The following is an 18,051-nucleotide window of genomic DNA, read 5'->3' on the forward strand; positions in this document are numbered from 1 at the left end:
TAAAATAACCTACTAAAATCTGTAAATCTTAAAACTGTAATCTGAACCCCCCTTCACTTCTGCAATATGTACAGGACAAACACGAGATTGAACTGTTGTTTTCGCCTAACCTACAGTGTGCAGCTAGAATGAATCAGAGAATAAAAAAAGAACTTGATAGATATGAAAATAATTGAGCTATCAAAGTATAAATATGAATTACACAAGATATATGAAAGCCAGTCAAGAAAATAAACAAATAAGTATAATTAAATGATTGAAAGAAAGAAAGAAAGAAAGAAAGAAAGAAAGAAAGAAAGAAAGAAAGAAAGAAAGAAAGAAAGAAAGAAAGAATAATTAAGCTGACCATGGGAGGAGGAGATTGATGCCACTGATATCAATATGAAAAATCTTCACAATGCACAGAGGTCTCCACCCAAAGCCCAGAATCCCTCAGTCTCTATAATCAATGGAAAGAGGGAGGGCATTTTGGAGGTGAATTTTGGAACCACAATCTAGAATTAAACACAGTGTGTCCACAAATACATCAGGAAGCTGCACCCCTGAAATGAGCTGCTCAAAAATGCCTTAGGCAGCAGAAGACAAACGGTGATGAGGACACATAAAGGAAGTGGGTGATATCAAGAAATCCTATCAGTGGCTAGAAAAGGCCAGCTTAAAAGACAGCACATAGCAGATCTGCCTTAAATAGCAGATCCACAGAGGCAGGAGTCTACCATGGCCAATAGGATTCACATTGCAGACTGTGCAAAAGTGCCCTGGAGACTTTCCAGGATGTAAGATGAAAGCTGGGACAGTACACTGAGAGCCACACCCAAGTGGCTGGGTGGGTTAGGAGGTGTGACCCCTAAACTGGAAGCGTGGCCGATTTATTTTTTCAGTTCTGATTATAATGAGCTTGGGAGTGTAGCAATTACCTCCCACCACAGGGGGCGCTCAGAGCAACCGGTCACTCAATAGAGACACGATCTGTTTTATTTATCAGAGACTACATCCTGTAGCTCTCAGCTCGTCTGTTTTCCATTTGTTGTTGAGTTTTTGCAGCTGGAAGTCTGCCTTTATTTTCACTGCACTGTTTTCGAATATCAACCAGATTTTCTCCCGCACATATCTGTGAAGGCCCCCAGAGGAGTTCCGCCGGGCAGGGATTCCAGGCTAACGCTGGCGGGATTTGGCGTTAGCTCACACCGTTAGCCCTCTGCTGTGAACCGGATCCGGACAGAGTTTTTCTCTCTGCGTATCTCACCACAAACAGAAGACTGAAGTTATGATGGCGAGTGAAAATGCTGACGCCAACGCGGGGAACGATGAGGAAACGGGTCCCTCAGCCGAATCGAACGAGCACGACTATGCCCACACTGCGGACACAAACTTGGCGAGCTCTTCCACCGATCCTCCGGGAGAGCCCGTGCAGAGCGTCCTGGTGCAGCCCTCTGAGTCCCTGCAAATGGAGCTTCCAGAACCCACTGTGGGTGCAGAGGTAGACTGCCCCGTTGGGAATGAAGTGGAGGCACAGACCGGAGTACACCCCCAAAAGACTGAAGACTCTCAGTTGGTTGCTCCGGCGGTCCATCGCGGAGGTCCGCGGCGAGTGAGGCGGCCGGAGGACAAAAACTGCTCCTGCTGCAGGCTCGAGTTCGAGCGACACGGTCGGTCCTTCAACCGGAGGGCGGTGTACACGTTCACCTCCCCGGAGACTGTGCACTGGGCCTTCCCGGGCTGCGTGGTCCACGAAAAGTCCTTCCTGTGCGAGACGTGCGCGCAGGTGATCCGGAGCAAATGCAAACGCAAACAGAGCGGGAAACGGAATCTGTGGCTGAAGCCGCCTCCGACCAAACCGGTGTGTGTGACAGATGGTGTAAAAGTTCAGCTTCTCTATTGTGTATATAAGCACGTGTAGGGCATCAGGTATTTTCCCTTTGGTTACAGGTACCGCTTGCAATTATTCCCCCTTCCCACCAGGGGGCAGCATTTCACAGTGAAATCTGCTGATGTTTTTGAACATGAGCTCCTGTGTTTGTAGTTGTTTCCTTTCAGTCTCACCCGTATATTCTGAAGGGGCTCTACTTTTTCCTTAGGTTGTTATTACCATCGTGTCCCAAATGACTTACCTGGTTGACCCAATGTACTGTGTTGTGGTATAAATTCATAAAACAAAAAGTATGGCCTAACCTTAGTTGAGCTGCAGCTAATAGTGCTTCAAAGCAAAACCCTTGCATTTTTGGACATAGCAGTTGTTTCTTCATATTCTTTTCATAGCTACTTTTCATGCCCATAGACTAGAGTCCTGGCTCAGAGTAGTGTTTTGGTAGTTTATCAAAAGTGGTTTGAATCCTTTGTACAGACAGAAGTCAGCTTTGATTTATTTTTAGACATATGAAGCATATGTTCATCTGGGCCTTAGATAAAAAGGTAAAGCTGCAGGTAGAGGGATGCAACTTCCGGGTATGAAACCTGAGCCCTACATTGTTTTTCTTGTACAGCATGGGGCGACTCCTCTAATTTAAAATAAATAAATAAAATTAAAGTGTATGGAAAACTAGGGGAAAATTCAATTCAATTTTATTTATATAGCGCCAAATCACAACAAAAGTCGCCTCAAGGCGCTTTATATTGTACAGTAGATCGCACAATAATGAACAAAAATGACTCTTTGTTTTACGTAATGTTTGATCTCAATAAAAACTTTACAGAAGTTTTTGCTTTTTCAGTTATTAGTTTCAATTCTTACTTAATTTATTTATAAATTGGAGTCTTCTCATCATTGCGAGGAAAAAGGACAATAAGATTATGGTTTATGGTGGATTTGCTGTGTAATTGATAACTTGTTACCATATGTGCAGGTTTCATAACCTTCACTGACCAGTTGGTGACATCATGTCTGTTCTTTATATACAGTCTCTGTCTGCCATCAAAATCTGCAATTTCTTCTTATTTTTTCTGCATTTCTGCCTTCTGCAGTTTTTCTCTGGCAGTTACTTCCTTGATAAATGTTGTCTGTTAAAACTGTGAAAAAATCCACTTCAGATTTTCCAAGCCGAATCACAAATCTTGTACTCAAATGCTTTTGTAAGCACATTTTTTTTGAAGTTGTCATAGGTGTGTTGGTGTTTTAAAAACACTCTTACTCTGTTTGTGTGTGTGTGTAGTCGCAGGGGAATGATAAGAAGGGGGCAGGTTGCAGGATGGGGAAAAAGAGCAAAGCAGCGCTGCTTGTGAGCAAGTCCAGCTACAAAGCTGCTTTCCAAATGCTCTGGTCCTCTAAAGGTGCCCGGAAACCCATGATGGAGTTCTGGAGCAAACAGCTGAAAAATGAGGTGAGGAAAGAAGCTTCCTGACATCTCGTATTTGATGTCTTCTTAACTGGTAGCTGTTTTTGTTATGTAATTGTGACTGCCTACATTCTTGTTTCCCGGTGATGTTTTAGATGAAGACGCTGTCGCGACTGTCAGACAATCCCTTCCATCAGAAGGTATCTGGGAAAAAACCGCTGTCGTCCTTCCCCTGGCGGCGATGTCTGAATTGGGTTCAGGAAAAGGCTCCGCTTGTCACCACCTGCCTCCGCTCACTGTTCCCAGATATCAATGCCCTCTACAAGAGCAACAGGTAAGTTTGACTCAGAATGTTTTTACATCAGTACTAAGACTTCATCACATCCAAGCAGACATGGGTCAACAGTTTGAATTTGCTTTATTTGTTCGACAGCCAGCTGACAGAGGAGCAGGCTTTCATGCTGCTGGAGCGACGGACTGTGGTGGCGCTCTCCATCCCTCTCTTCACCAGGAACATCTGGAAGAACAACTTCCTGCAGGCCGCTCTGGGGGCTGAGCTCCGCCTGCAGGGCTGCTCCGGGTCCGCCCTTGAAATCCTCAACACTATGGGCCTGTGCCAGAACAAAGACACCGTCAGGTTGCTGCTGCACAGACTGCGAAATGGCAAAGACATGGTGAGTGTCACCACCGGTAGGGCTGGACTCAAAACAAGATAAATATGCAATCTGTATCAATGAGACTGAGATTGAACTAATGTATGAACTATAGAGTCAAGCAAGTTTTAAAAATGAAACTCTTCTGCCACCAAAATACTTCAAGACAGTGATATGTGACCCCTGCAGGTGCTCTGTGGGGTCGGGTACTGTGAGGACGTCGGGAATGTTTGAAGTCCTCTGGGCTGTGCTTTATTTTTTTAACCAGACATGTATTTAATTCACATACTTTAATGAATCTGTAAAATAAACATGTCCTTGATTATAAAGCCCTGGACTAATCTACATCCTCGTATAAAATCATCCATCCATTCTTGCATTTAAAAAACCAATTTTTTTTTTGTCGTTTAGTTGGTCCAGCTCTTGGGGGCTAGACTTCCCACTCCCCAGCCACCACAACCAGTGAGGCATTCCCAAGCCAATGTGTCGTGGCTCAGCTTCAGGGTCTCCTCCCAGTATAACATAACCTCTGAACCAGGAGGCTTCCTGGTCAGATGCTGAACACCTTTAGCTGGCTCTACTTTGAGCCCCTCCCACATCTCTAAGGGAAAACGCAGACACATGTCTGCTGCATGTATGTGGGATCTCACCCTTTTGGTTAGTACCCACAGCTTGTAGACGTAAGTGAGGGTAGGAATGTGGCTCCACCAGAAAATTTACAGCTTGGTTTTTATACTTCACTAACTTGTCATCAAAACAAACCCGTACACAAATCCCCTGCTCCCCTCATTCGTGAAACACACCCTGAGATACTTGAACTCCGCCACTTGGCGTAGCAACTTTACACCCTTTTCTGCTCCGAGACTTGGAGGTGCTAACGCTCATCTCAGCTTCTATACAATATAGTTTAATTTTGTTTTTCCCTTTTATGTTAAGACCACGATTCTTGCCATGACTATTCAGTGGCTGTGGGGAAGATTAAACAAAACAGTCAAAGATCTTTGCTCATGACGTTTAAGTGTCTCTGCAGCGGATGCACATAAAAGATAAAAACCTACAAATCAAAAAATAATCAGTTTTTCACAACCTGGATGAGCAGAGGGTTTTTTGATGTAAAATAAAGATGTAACAGTCACTGTGGCTGCTTTTAGACACAAAGAAAAGCTCACTGAGGATGTTACAGTGGTTTGAATGTTCTGAATACTTATCATAGCATCAAATGTTCAGCACAACTGAATGGACTTCATGAAGATTGCTGTATGGGGACGAGGGAGTCCAAGCTTTATATGTGATTTGTTTACATTTAGATAAGTATTAGATTGGTCCTTTAACATATGAAATTCAAACAGCTAGCTGTAAACATACTTTAAACTCTTAAAGTGATATTTCTGACCACACGGGCGCTGTTTTTGACTGTGTTTCTATCGATCGGCACAGGATGGAGACGCCGGGATGAACGTTAAAGAAGAGCAACTGAAAGAACAGATGGGAGAAGTGATGACAGATGAGGAGGAGGAGGAGGAGGAAGAGGAAGATGAAGAAGAGAAAGATGAGGAGGAAGAAGATGATGACAATGAGGAGGAGGAAGAGGAGGAAATGGTGATGGCAGTAGAAGAGGAGGTAGTTGAAGAGGAAGTTCAGGACGGGATGCAAGAGGAGGAAGAAGTTGAGGAGGATCGTGCAGCGGAGGAAAAAGAAGAAAAGAAGAGAAAGAAGAGGGCGAAAAAGCAGAGGAAGGAGGAGAAAAGGAAGGAGAGAGTGAAACGAAAGGCGAAGGAGCAGCAGCAGGAGGAGGATGACGACGACGACGATGAGGACTCGGAGCAGAAAAAGAAGAGGGTGGTGGTTGTGAGGCTCGGATTGCTGAAGGGACACTCGGAGGTCGGACGATCCGATCTGTCAGCTCCTTAAGACTGCAGGCCCCTCCTCCAATCAGAGAGCAGCACATAGTCCCCGCCCTCTTCCCTGGCATGGTTAGTAACTGTGGAGGGAAAATAATAAGAGCTTTACTATAAATGTTCTGTTTCAGTTTGAGCCCAAGAACACAAAAACTGCTCCAATGCGACTAACAGCAAAACACCCACAGCTGATTAATTATGACTGAAAATCAACAAATTCTTTCTTTCATTGTACCTCATAGCAAATTTAAAAAAATTCAGATTTAAAAAGGAAAATAACAAATTTGGCTCAAATCACAAGAACAGCAACGGGATGAAGTACAATGACCTAGAGAATAGAAGAGAGTAAAAACACTGGGCCTTTTGCTCTTTTAGTTTGAAGATTAAAGTAATTATTAAACATGATATTGAAATATTATGTTAGTAAAGTCAAATATAGCAACAGGAAATAAATGTTATGAGAATAAAGTCATTTTGTTTTGATGATTTGTTAGTTGATCGTGCTTTAAGGTTTCGCACTCGGTCACAAGTTTTCACATTAAAACCAAATATTCTCTTTATAGCATTTTGAACTTTTAGTAGCAGAAGATGAGATGCTGGTAAACATTGAACAGCGCTCTCTGTCAGGAAACTCTGTTAAGCTAGTTCATTGATTTACTGCCAAATTCCATTCACCAAAACTCTATGGATGACTCTTTGGATGACTAACTCTGTTAGTCATCCAAAAGCTCTATATAGAGCGGCTAGGACCACTTCAGAGTCTCAGATTAGCACAAGTGAGGCCTAGCAGGCAGCGATTGGTTACACCTGGCTTTGTTTCCGTACCTTCCCACTCTAACTGTATGCCTAACAATCTCCAAAAATATGAGTTCTATCAAAACCCACTGCTTGTAAAGTTGATACAAAGTGGAAAACTATCCATTACAGACCAAAACATGTTTTTATTTGTTGTAAAGTCATCCATTTAACCATAGGACTCTATGGGGATTGGCTCGCATTTGGAGACAGCCTCAAGTGGCCAGTAGGAGTACTGTAGTTCTTTGACTTGGCTTGGCTTTGTTTTTTAGCTCTGAGGCTGCTGTTTGCATCACACTTCCTCAAACCTGACTGGGTAATACATATTCTGGTTGTGCCACGTGTCCAAGTATAAAAGAAAAGAAAACTGAACAGTAAATTTGAATCAATGAACCTACAAAGTCTCTAAAATATGGTTAAATGTGGTCTAGATGAGTAATTAAAAAATGTAACATTACTCAAAATTCTCTTGTAAATTAATCAGTTATTTTTCTGTTGACTTTATTCTCATCACATTATGGCTTGATTCTCATAACACTGAATTTTTTTCTGCTCATAAGATTTACACTTAAACACACCTTACCTTTCAGTAAAGTCCGAGCAGTTCCCTCCACGGAGTTTTTCTTAAATTCTGGATATCTATTGAATCTCAAAGCACTTCCCTGTAATTACACAGTTACTGTAAAATGCATGAGAGGGGGGTACAAGCTGCACTTTTAGCTTCAGAGAGACTGGATATCCTCAAACACTTTGAATAAAGCCATCAGTGACCGTCGTGGACTCCGTGTTCATTGGACTGTCAGAGCTATCAGGAGGTGAAAATTTTCTAATCCTGCTGCTGTTACGGCATCTTTATTTTTACAAACTGGCAGGAGAAGATTGTGCGAGTTTGATTCTGAACACTGTGACGTCTCAAAGGACTGAGGCTGGGAGCTGAGTAGATCCACACCCGAGAAAAGGACCTAACAAAAAGTTAGCTTTGATGAACCAAACTGAAGCGATCGAAGGCTTTGGTGTGCTTGTTTGATGCACAGCGAAGCTTTTATGCATTGTTTCTTCGTGTCATGGTGGACCGATGGCAGGATTGCAGATTCGGGCGCCTGCAGACATCATAGCCACTGAGTAACCATTAAAACAGACTTTCAGTGGTAGTTAGTGTCCTTATGTTTGGTTTTCAGGAGATTGTTTAATGTATCAGAGCTTTTAGAGGAACTTTTTTGGCATGACATGAACACAGTGGGAAATGTGTAAAAAGCCTTTAAAGATGTGATAAATACCAAAAAAAAAGTTCCTTAGACTGTAATTTCAGTGAAGTTTACTAATAATTTTCAGAAAAGATAATTTTTTGCACTTCGGTCCTGATTACAGTGGAAATGAATGTTAGATAGGTTTGGGGTTACAAAAATTACAGTTTTTTTGTAACTGTAATTTGAACCAGAGTGTGATGTTCTTTTCATGGGATTATTACAAAGTCAAAGACCTGTAACATTTAAGAGTTTATAAATGATGATCTGTTTGCTCAGTTCAGTCTGAGAGCTTCCTGAAGCAGGACACTCTGTAACTCACTCTGATTTGTAACAATGTTTGGTCCTTTGGGGTTTCTCAGAGTCTCAGAGATGTTTTTATTTTTATGTTTAAGTTGTGGATCGCTGTGTTTTCCGACTGATCTCAGATCTGACGCTCAGACAGGGGAAGCACAGCGAGTCTGAAACTGAGATTCTTACTGCAAAAAGTTAACCAATAAAAATGTTTAAGGCTTCACTGACTCTTGTTTATTGCTGCTCTTAAAGGGTATCCGTGATGTTTTTCCCTATTTTCTGTCACATATGAACACACTATACCAGTGTATATGTTTAAACAATTTATAAATAATGAAGTCTGTATATAAAGAGGCATAGCTAATAGGCACTAAATTCTCTTTGTGGGAGCCAGATGAGGGGCAGCCAATGAGGAAACTGTTTCAGACAGGATGTACTGAGGTGCTGATAAAGGGTCAAAAGTACAGACCTGGAAATTAGCATAATGCATCTTTTTAATCCACATCACATAAACAGTCGCTGGGTTGTGACAGCACAACATCTGCCTCCATCCAGGACTTTGACCAGAATTATTTTAATCTGCATAAAGATCATGAATCATGCATCAAATGCCCTTCCCAACACAACTCTCCTCTTTTTATCTGAACTGGGCACCAGTATAAGGTGCACCTTGGGCCTGTGGGTTCTCCTGCTGACTGAGTGTCCTCAATACCAAAATGTACAAATTCACTGAGGCTCTGTTTCTCAGGTGTGGATGAAACCTAACCCTAGAATAAAAAAATTCTTAATCTTCTAAGTTTGCTTTTAGTCCAGGACGAGGATTAATCCAAGTCGGGAAAACTGGCTGACACTGTGTGACTGATTCTATTGCATGAACCAGTTTTAATCTCAACCAGTAAAACCACTGGATAACAAACAGTTGAAAGTATTCTGACTTCTTTCAGAGCTGTTGAACTCCATCAATAATTTAAACTATCAACACACATTCTGTTGTCATAATACAATGAGTAACTGCACTTCATTAACCTTGTAAGGTCCCAGTCATGACTCTGAGCCCAAGGTGGCGCTTTCTTAGGAGACAGATCATGTGCTCATTGGAAGGTCAGTGGTGTGATCCCCAGCGGCTGCTGTCTGCATGCCAAAGTGTCTTTGGGCAAGATACTGAACTCTAAGCTCCCCCTGATGTGTGAATGTTAGAAAACACTTCACTTCAGGCCTCACGGGATTAATAAAATCTGAAGTTGGACCTTTATGGAGTTTGGTCCAGGCCTCTGCAACAAATTATTACTCTGGAGATCCAAATGTTTGTTTTCATTTGACCTAGTGGAAAGGACATTCATGCTATTTAGTGTGTAACCTTAAGTCTTTTCCCACAATACCGTTGTTTTGTCCTTAAAAAAAAAAAAAAAAAAAAAAGTTCCTCTAGAGAAAAACCAAGCTCACATTCTGGGTTGGGAAGAGTTTTCTTTAAATCTTTTCCCATCACTGACCTCTTTCCAACAATTTTAATCTGTCACAGTAACATTCCACCTGCAGTTTCTCAGCCAGCATAGTTCAATCTTTTAGTTCAGATTAGTGTAGTGTCTTCAGAAACTTCAGTTTCCATGGGTTTCTCTCAAGATGACACCTTTAGTGCAAATCTGTTCACACAATTTAACTGTGGGCAGGATGGTGTAGATGTTAGTAAATCAAACCAAACATGAGGATCAAAGTTTATTTCTGCAACAGTCAACCGAAATGAGCCGCTACATTAAATATTTTCAGCTTACAGCCAGTCCCATTTTTTAAAGACAAACCCAAGTCTGAGTTGTTAAGTGAACTGTGCGTTTTAAAGGCAGCAGCTGCAGGATGACTTTCATCCCAGTTCAGATGAATAGAGTGGAAAAATAAAAATGATTATCCAAATCTGAAGAACTTCTTGAGAAGGGTAATTGAAAGCAAATAGCCAAGAACAGTTTACAGCCTTTAGAGTCCAGACTAATTGTTAAACTTTGGGAAGAGTCAAAAATTTAACTTGACAATAAATTACAGCCAAAATAGTAAGACAGATTGTACGATACATTTTTAATTGGGAAAAGTGCAAGAGAGCAGCCAGAGCCACAGACAGTTAAGTCAAGTTAGTAACAAAGTTAACACATAGGTGCTGGGATGACCGAAACAGTGTCCACTGCTCTGAGCTACACAGCTGTGCGCATTGTTCAACATCTGGAGCGTTTGGCGGTATTTACACATTAGATATTTTGCCACCATCTGTAAACAAGGACTCCGGTGGATGAGGGTCTCAGATGTTGAGGGTCTTTTTCACAGAGAAGATGATGTCTTTGACTTGTGGCAGGCTGTGGTCCTCCAAGATTTTAGCGTATGGCATGGGGATGTCTACGCCAGTTACTCTGGTAACAGGAGAATCCAGGTAGTTGAAGGCAGGACCTGAGAAATTAAAGGCATGTTAGTCTTGAGGCCTGAAATAATTAGAGGTTGTGACTTCAGACTGAACAGCTATTAGTAAACACACGAGCAGTGTCGATCCCAATATGTGTCATCTGTGCTTTGGCTCCTGAAGATCCAGATCTAGGAGTTTAAGGGAACCAGTTATGCGTGCTTATTTTTCAAATTAGGTTACCTTCCATGATCCTGGCACAGATCTCTGCTCCAACCCCAAACTGAGGCCAGCCACCCTCAACAGTCACCAGGTGATTGGTCTTCATCACACTGGTCTCAATACACTCCACATCCAGGGGACGGATGGTCCGAAGGTTGATCACCTGACAGACAAGAAATGGTTAAGAGGCTGCTGAGCAGTCTAGCTCAGCCAGTCCATAGGTGTTGCATTACCTCGCACTCTATTCCCTCTTTGGCAAGGACAGCTGCGGCATCCAGGCAGTGACCAACATACCGAGAGTGAGCAACGAGGGTGATGCTATTGCCTGAAAACAATGACATGTTCAGAAATGGGATTTGAAGCCTCAGTGTTAAAAACCTAGGATCCAGATCCTGGTGTTCTGTCACTCACCTTGTCTCTCAATCTTTGCTTTTCCAATGGGAATGGTGAAGTCTTTGGACTGCGCTTCCTCTGACATCTCAAAGGGAACGCCATACAGCAGCTCGTTCTCCAGGACCACCACTGCAGACAGATTCAGTTCACATGTCTGTTTGAACAGCCAGGCTGCTACAAACTCACTCAAGCTGCATTTTCAGCTGATGTTTATGCTATTTTAAATACTTTCAAACTGTAAGGGGAATAATTTCTGCTTCTCCTGGTAGCACCTCATCCTGTGAATGAGGGACAAGTGCCTTGATTGGTAGCTGGGAGAAGTGTTTGTGTTAAAGTTACCCTCCAGAGCAGAACAAGGACTAGTCAGTTGTAGTCCAACAATGCTTGAGTTACTGTTTGACTTTTGGCTGAGACACATTAGGGACCAGCTGGCTTGTTTAATTAAAAACTTTGTAATCAACTGGAGCTAGCAGTGCCTGAATATTGATATGCAGGGTGACTGTCCAAGTTTGAAGAGTTTCAGTGTGGCATCTCACCAGGATTTTCATCTCTGATGGCTGATTTCAGGAGGCCTTTAGCATCTTCTGAATTCCATGGACTTACAACCTTCAGTCCGGGACAGTGACCATACCTGGAGACAAATGACCACACTGATGTCAGAGCTGCCAAACATCAGCTAGAGTTACTGCAAACAGTAAAGTGACGTCTTGAACGCACCACGCAGCAAAGCACTGTGAATGCTGTGCAGCGACACCTGCTGATGCTCCATTAGGGCCTCTGAAAACAATTGGGACTGACTGTAGCCCAGCTGACATGTAGTAGGTCTTTGCTGCAGAATTGATGATCTGGTCAATGGCTTGCATGGAGAAGTTAAATGTCATGAACTCACAGATGGGTCTGAGACCAGCCTGCAAGAGGACATTGATCTTGTTAGGGAATTTGTCACTTGCAAGTTTTAAGTATAATCAGGTAGTTTGTGAATCTGAAGAGCTTTCATAATCTGTACTTTGAAGCATTCTAGTCTAAAGGAACTCTTACTTTGGCATTTATGGTGTCAAGGTAGGAAAAGTGCTTTATTATACAAGTCAAGGTGGCTTGGGAGTTGCCTGTGTACTGCTTTATTGGCCTTATTGAGGTGTAAAGCTAATTTTGTGGGCAATGGAGCCATAAATCAGGTCTGTAGAGAGCAAAGTGTGCACAGAACTGAATTACTGCTTAGAATTCAAGTGTAATTATGAAGATCTTGAACTTAAGCCCATTATCTCAGGTAATTCTTGACTAAAAGTTATTATTCAGTGTTTAGAATGACGTTTTAGACAAAGTCAAGTGAAAATGTTATAAAAGTCAGTTTAATATATCCCATCAGGAACATGTCAGACTTACCATAGCAGCTCCCACTGCAATACCAGTAAACCCCATCTGCACCAAAAACAAGAAGTTGCTAAAATGAGTCCGACACCACCAGTGGTGATACTTAGATTTGTGGAAAACATCTGTTGGGCAGGCCGTTTGTATCTCACCTCTGAGATTGGAGTGTCAATAATTCGTTTGTCTCCATACTTCTTCCACAGTCCTCTGCTCACCTGCACCAGTAACCACCATTAGTCTGACTGCCCTCATTGGGACAGAACACAAACTGCCTCCAGGAACTTCACTTGCAGTCTGAGCTTTAAACTTACCTTGTAGGCACCGTCATACTGGGCGACTTCCTCACCCAGCAGGAACACCCGCTCGTCCCTCTCCAACTCCTCATCCATTGCCTGGTTCAGGGCATCACGGACTGTCATCTAACAGTGGCAACAAAACCATCAGTACAGGTCAGAGAACGCTGCCTTCCACAAACTGAAGTTAAAATTTAACTTATGGACGCCACAATAGCAATTCTCCATCCAAAACCTGTTTCACATAAGGCTGTAAACATTCAGGAGACTTTAGTCTCAAGTGGCTATCAGAAGACTGGAGGTTTTAGTTCAGAACCCAAAAGCTGAAAGTCATTCTTGGTAGTTATTTGTATCCAACACAAGTAGAAATTGTTTAAATCTGCTTAATTTTGTCACCGATTTAATGACACTTAAAAATCACGGCTCTGACCTTAAACTTGTCCGTTACTCTGCCCTAGAGTGCACAGTCTGATGTCACAACCAATGTTCTAGGGCTGGGCGATATGGCCTAAAATCCATATCATGGTATAATTTGAAGCATGTGCGGTAACGATATATTCTTTTCTTCTGTATAATGCATTTTACACACTATAAGGCACACTTAAAACCCTGTAATTTTCTCAAAAATCAACAGTGTGCCTTATGTATGAATTCTGGTTGTGCTTACTGACCTCGAACATTTTTTTATGTAGTACACAGCACACAGGAATCTGTCAAAAATGTTTTAGTACGACTTTGGTAAGCTATGAAGGCACACTGCTTGATGGATTGTCGGAGCATTACGGCTGCTGTAGTCAGGAGCCTTGCGGAGTAATCTGGGTCCAAAACTCTGTCTGCTTCAGGTCCCAAAGTCAAAGGAACACTGTGGCATCACTGAGAGTTAAACTGTCTGAATTCTTTCATCTTTAATAAAATGATCAGCGTTGCTGCTTTACCAGGTGTAACAAGTTTAACATCCAGGCATCCATGAAAACAGAATTTCAGTTCAATGGAGTTAGAAGTTAGCAGGAAATTAGCGCGCTAGTTTTCACCTAAACATGATATGCCATGTTCTGACTGAGATTTCTGGAAAAATTAAAACGTACAGCAGTGACTTTTGTAGGGTTACTGAAGTCGGACTAGCTGGTATATAATGTCGTCCTACGTGATCACTAGCAAGATAGCTACGTTAGCATAACATTAGCACAGTGAAGCTGAGGGATGAACGCTAACCTTTTTCCACTTGATAAAAGTTAACATGAGGGTTTCTGGTGGTTAGGGATAGATGCAATTGCATGGCAGGATGTTATAAACGGACCAAACTTCAGTTAGGAGAACTGAGATAATCCATCGAGAATACGAGGTTAGCCATTAATATACTGCAACAACATGGGAATAGAGCAGCTGCGAGAGAATTCAGCATTAATGAATGGTATGGAAGTGGATGAAGCGCAGTTTTTGGCTTTCTCCATATTCCAAAACTGCTTCGTCTCTTTGCTATTACTGTCGCCCGGCATAATTTGCCGATGGTGTCGTCTGCAGCTGCTGCAATGCCTTCAACAACATGTGCAGCTTGATGACACCATCAACATGCGCTATTGCGGTATGGTCAAAATCTCTACCGTTGGCCAAATTTATATCGTTTCTACCGTATACAGTTTATACTGCCCACCCCTACAATGTTCCCTCTAATTAGAGGGACAAACTCCCTGAGCGGTCCCTTGGACCACTGAGCAACAGTAGACGTGTGCACTGTGGTCACGCCAGCATTGAATCCATCCAAGTTACATGGTTTATTAAAATAATGAAATTACAGCCTGCAAAGTACAGTATTTAATGACCAATGGCGGGCGTGTGTGTATGCATCTGAGTTATGCAAACAACAAAGTTTTTTGCAGCTATTTAACTAAAAATGCAGCCAAGGCTTTTTTAAAAATAAACATTTCAAACTATTTACAGAACAATCAGCTGTTCTGCATCAAATTTGATGCCACACAAATTATTTGTGCCACTCCAAAAAATAATCTGTCCACTATGAGATAAAGGAGAACAGCCTGATACCTGCAGGCCTGACAACAGGAGATGTATCACTCCTGTAACATTCAGTAGTCGCCTCATTGTTCTGACACACAAAACGATTGACTACACTACACACCAACTACACAAGATTTGCGCTAACCGTCGCAAATCTCTCACATCTAAAAACACCGCCGTCACTCCTAAAACTTCCCCCCTTCCTAAACTACTAAATGCCATATCATTTTTTGATTGGTCGACATGGTATATTTTTCCACCAATAGAAAAGGGTGGGGTGTTTTTGCTCACAGGTGGAGAGTGCTTTGAGCATTTTCCTTATAAAACGCCGCTTTTACCGTTTCTAAACAATGATAGTATTCAGGAAGAAAACCAAACATTTCATATATTTTTATCATAACTCTGGTTTTACGTGGCCTATCAACACAATTTAAAAACTGGTATAAAGTCCACACTTTTTCCGTCAATTGTTCCGTCTGTCCTGCTCACATCTCCAATGGTTGTACATGTTGTCATTAACGTGGCTTCACTCCACATCAGCCATGCCGCTTTGCTAGCTAAAACACCGGTGTCGGCACATAAGGACGCTGTCATAGTCTGTCAACCACGTTGATTAGCTGCGTATATACGAATGTGAATCGCATTATTGGCTGGACTATGGGATAAGGTGGCATCGTTCTAATCCCATACGGGAGCAGCCAGTCACTTACTGACTAACACTGCAAAACAGAGTAGTTAAAGTATTAATTTTGATTTCAATTCAGGTTAGATTTTTTTTTTGGTGCGCAACACAGATTTTCCGTGCGCAGAGACTGTGCCAACAGTGCGCAATTGCGCAGCTTAGAGGGAACATTGGTTACAACCATTTTCCATTTACAGTCTCTTAATGACAAGCGAAAGATGCAGTTTGTACTTAGTTGAATATACCTTCATTAATTTTATCCTCCCGCCAATTATGAAGGAACTGCTTAAAAGACAGACCCGATACGCGAGCAAGCCCAGATACAGCTACAATATTTAAAGACACTGACATGAGTATTTCAACAGCACTTGTCGTTTTGCAGTTTAAAATACCCCAAATTTCAGGATTTTTCTTGCTGTTCTGCTTAAAAAGTGTGCATTTTGTTGTCTGCACTGTTTCAGAGCTTAAGCTTTGTTTCAATAGTTTTCCCCTCAAACTACTAACAGTGATTTATGTTAATATGAGACAGCTGTCAGCGCGATGAGGGCTGATGTGATGTAAACCCGCATCCCTCTGCTCAGTGACCGCACAACAGCACGACCCCTAAACCTAAACCCTTAACACACGTATTTAAAACAGGCAGCTACTGACTAAAACAAGCCCCCACCCAGTCTTCAGCCTGTTATTGTTGTCTGTGCAATCAAAACTATATTTACCGACATCATTCGCTGTAGAAACAGCTAGCCTGCTAGTTGCTAACACTGACCTGTACTGCGGCCGGAGCGCTCCTGTGAAATTCCCGCCGCTGCAGAGCTGACACGGTATTCTGCAGGAGAAAAGAGAAGAAGCACGAACATTACACTCCCAGAAAGACCAAACACTGCTTTAAAAACATAGATTTAATCCACACCTTTCCGGAGCGGAGAAAGCACCTCAGGGACGCTGCCATCTTGAACCTGTCCTCTGTCGAACTGGAGTGACGTAATAGTGGAAGCTGGCGGATTTTAACCAATCAAGATGGCACCTCATAGGTTGATTGGAACGTGTCATTTCGAACAGCCAATCACAGTGGTCAAACAAATAAGGAGGCGGGAGAGTAGAAAATGGGGGTAGAAATATCCAAGGACACGGAGCCGCGCAGGCGTCATGTATGGAAGACCAATACGGCAAAACATACATAGATGCATAAATAAATAAATAGTGTGATTCACTACTTTTTCATTCATTTTTTTTAATTTAATCTGTGCACTTTGACATTATTTCATGTAACACACATTCAAGTTGGCAATGGAAAATGGCACTTTGTGAAGGGTTTTTTTTTCTTCTAGTATGCCACAATAGAATTTTTGTTTTTGTATTATGTTTGACTGTAAGTCAGCAAGTTTAGTTTCCAAACTTTTTCATATCCATTAAGAAATATGTTTCCAATCCTCATTCCGATCAAGCTCTAATGGTACTGTCAGTTTACCAGATATCATCATAGAAAATGAGTGAAAACATGAGTTGAACTTGTAACATTTATAACACACACACACATTATGTATGATTGTATGATTATGTATGACATGTGTGATTATATATTGAAGGTTAACTTTACTGGTATTTATCAAATTAGTACTTGTTTTAAGATTCAAGATCCGTTTATTTGTCACGTACATATCACGTAATAGCAAATAGAAGTTACATATACGTGCATATTTATTTAATGTTGCCTGTCCTCCAACATCAAAATCAGTCTCAGTACTAATTTCTGTGCTGAGAGGAGACAGGAGGCTATAACTAAGAGATGCAAAGGTGTATGCTTTGCACAAGTCTTTTTAGCTTCATATATATAGAAGAGGTGTGGCCAAACCTGGGATATACAAATAAAGGTAGGAGGAAGATGCTTTAAACAACTTTTAATTCAAACATTAAAATAATCCAACCTTGTGTTCATTTCACCTTGAACATTGTGTCACGATGTGAAATAAATTAAAAGTGACCATAAATATAAAAAATGCAATTAACACTGTTACACCTGAGACCACAAAATAGAGGTAATAGTTATAACATAGCTATAACAAAACAGTTGATGATGTAGCTGTGTCCGTGTCACGGAGGGATGGATGCCTCATTTTGGTCAATGACTGTTGCCAGGGCTTCTTTATTCTCGTCTCACTCTCGCCACTTTTCATGATGTGGGCAGAGCCCCTGAGTAAATGCTCTGGACACCAAAGAGGGAGCGATATTACTTTCCTGGACTCAAACGAGAAAAACATTATATATTCATATGTTTTATATGCAGGGCCAAGTAATATTGGGTTTTTAGCAATGTTATGGTCTGCTTACCTACCTCATCAGTTTATTTCCAAACAGAAGCAGATGGGAAGGGCCAAACATTCAGGTCAATTGGAGACACGTGCGCTCAGTTGATCCTCTATAAAACCTACCCTTCCTCTGTGTTCAGGGAACTCTTCTTTGTCAGGCAGCTCTGGCTACATCACTACTCTTTATGCTTCCACCTGTGCAACCTCATCACTTATCTTTTAGTTACCTGTAAGAATCCCT

General features: G+C 41.8%; 2 protein-coding genes across 2 annotated transcripts; one reads left to right on the forward strand and one right to left on the reverse strand.

Annotated features, from left to right (window-relative positions):
* The first annotated feature begins 977 nt into the window (after window positions 1–977).
* LOC134627519 (uncharacterized) lies at window positions 978–8,379 on the forward strand. The gene is made up of 5 exons (XM_063473680.1): window positions 978–1,840; window positions 3,150–3,317; window positions 3,428–3,606; window positions 3,706–3,946; window positions 5,363–8,379. The coding sequence occupies exons 1-5, from the start codon at window positions 1,268–1,270 to the stop codon at window positions 5,834–5,836; spliced, it is 1,635 nt and encodes a 544-aa protein (XP_063329750.1). The 5' UTR covers window positions 978–1,267; the 3' UTR covers window positions 5,837–8,379.
* Window positions 8,380–9,856: 1,477 nt separating this feature from the next.
* Window positions 9,857–16,486, reverse strand: pdhb (pyruvate dehydrogenase E1 subunit beta). Its single transcript, XM_063473681.1, has 11 exons — window positions 16,415–16,486; window positions 16,271–16,330; window positions 12,828–12,935; window positions 12,669–12,731; window positions 12,532–12,567; window positions 11,866–12,056; window positions 11,685–11,779; window positions 11,167–11,277; window positions 10,989–11,080; window positions 10,777–10,918; window positions 9,857–10,583 (listed from the first exon to the last, which is right to left on the reverse strand). The coding sequence occupies exons 1-11, from the start codon at window positions 16,451–16,453 to the stop codon at window positions 10,438–10,440; spliced, it is 1,083 nt and encodes a 360-aa protein (XP_063329751.1). The 5' UTR covers window positions 16,454–16,486; the 3' UTR covers window positions 9,857–10,437.
* Window positions 16,487–18,051: the final 1,565 nt, after the last annotated feature.

This window comes from Pelmatolapia mariae, linkage group LG5, assembly GCF_036321145.2.
Source record: "Pelmatolapia mariae isolate MD_Pm_ZW linkage group LG5, Pm_UMD_F_2, whole genome shotgun sequence".
Classification (NCBI taxonomy): domain Eukaryota; kingdom Metazoa; phylum Chordata; class Actinopteri; order Cichliformes; family Cichlidae; genus Pelmatolapia; species Pelmatolapia mariae.

Coding starts and splice junctions, on each gene's coding strand:
- LOC134627519 (XM_063473680.1), top strand. CDS start 1,268: ATGATGGCGAGTGAAAATGCTGACGCCAACGCGGGGAACGATGAGGAA. Junction 1,841..3,149: donor AGCCGCCTCCGACCAAACCG/GTGTGTGTGACA, acceptor GTGTGTGTGTAG/TCGCAGGGGAATGATAAGAA. Junction 3,607..3,705: donor GCCCTCTACAAGAGCAACAG/GTAAGTTTGACT, acceptor TTTGTTCGACAG/CCAGCTGACAGAGGAGCAGG.
- pdhb (XM_063473681.1), bottom strand. CDS start 16,453: ATGGCAGCGTCCCTGAGGTGCTTTCTCCGCTCCGGAAAG. Junction 11,780..11,865: donor TCACAGTGCTTTGCTGCGTG/GTGCGTTCAAGA, acceptor ATTTGTCTCCAG/GTATGGTCACTGTCCCGGAC. Junction 11,278..11,684: donor CATCAGAGATGAAAATCCTG/GTGAGATGCCAC, acceptor ATCTGTCTGCAG/TGGTGGTCCTGGAGAACGAG.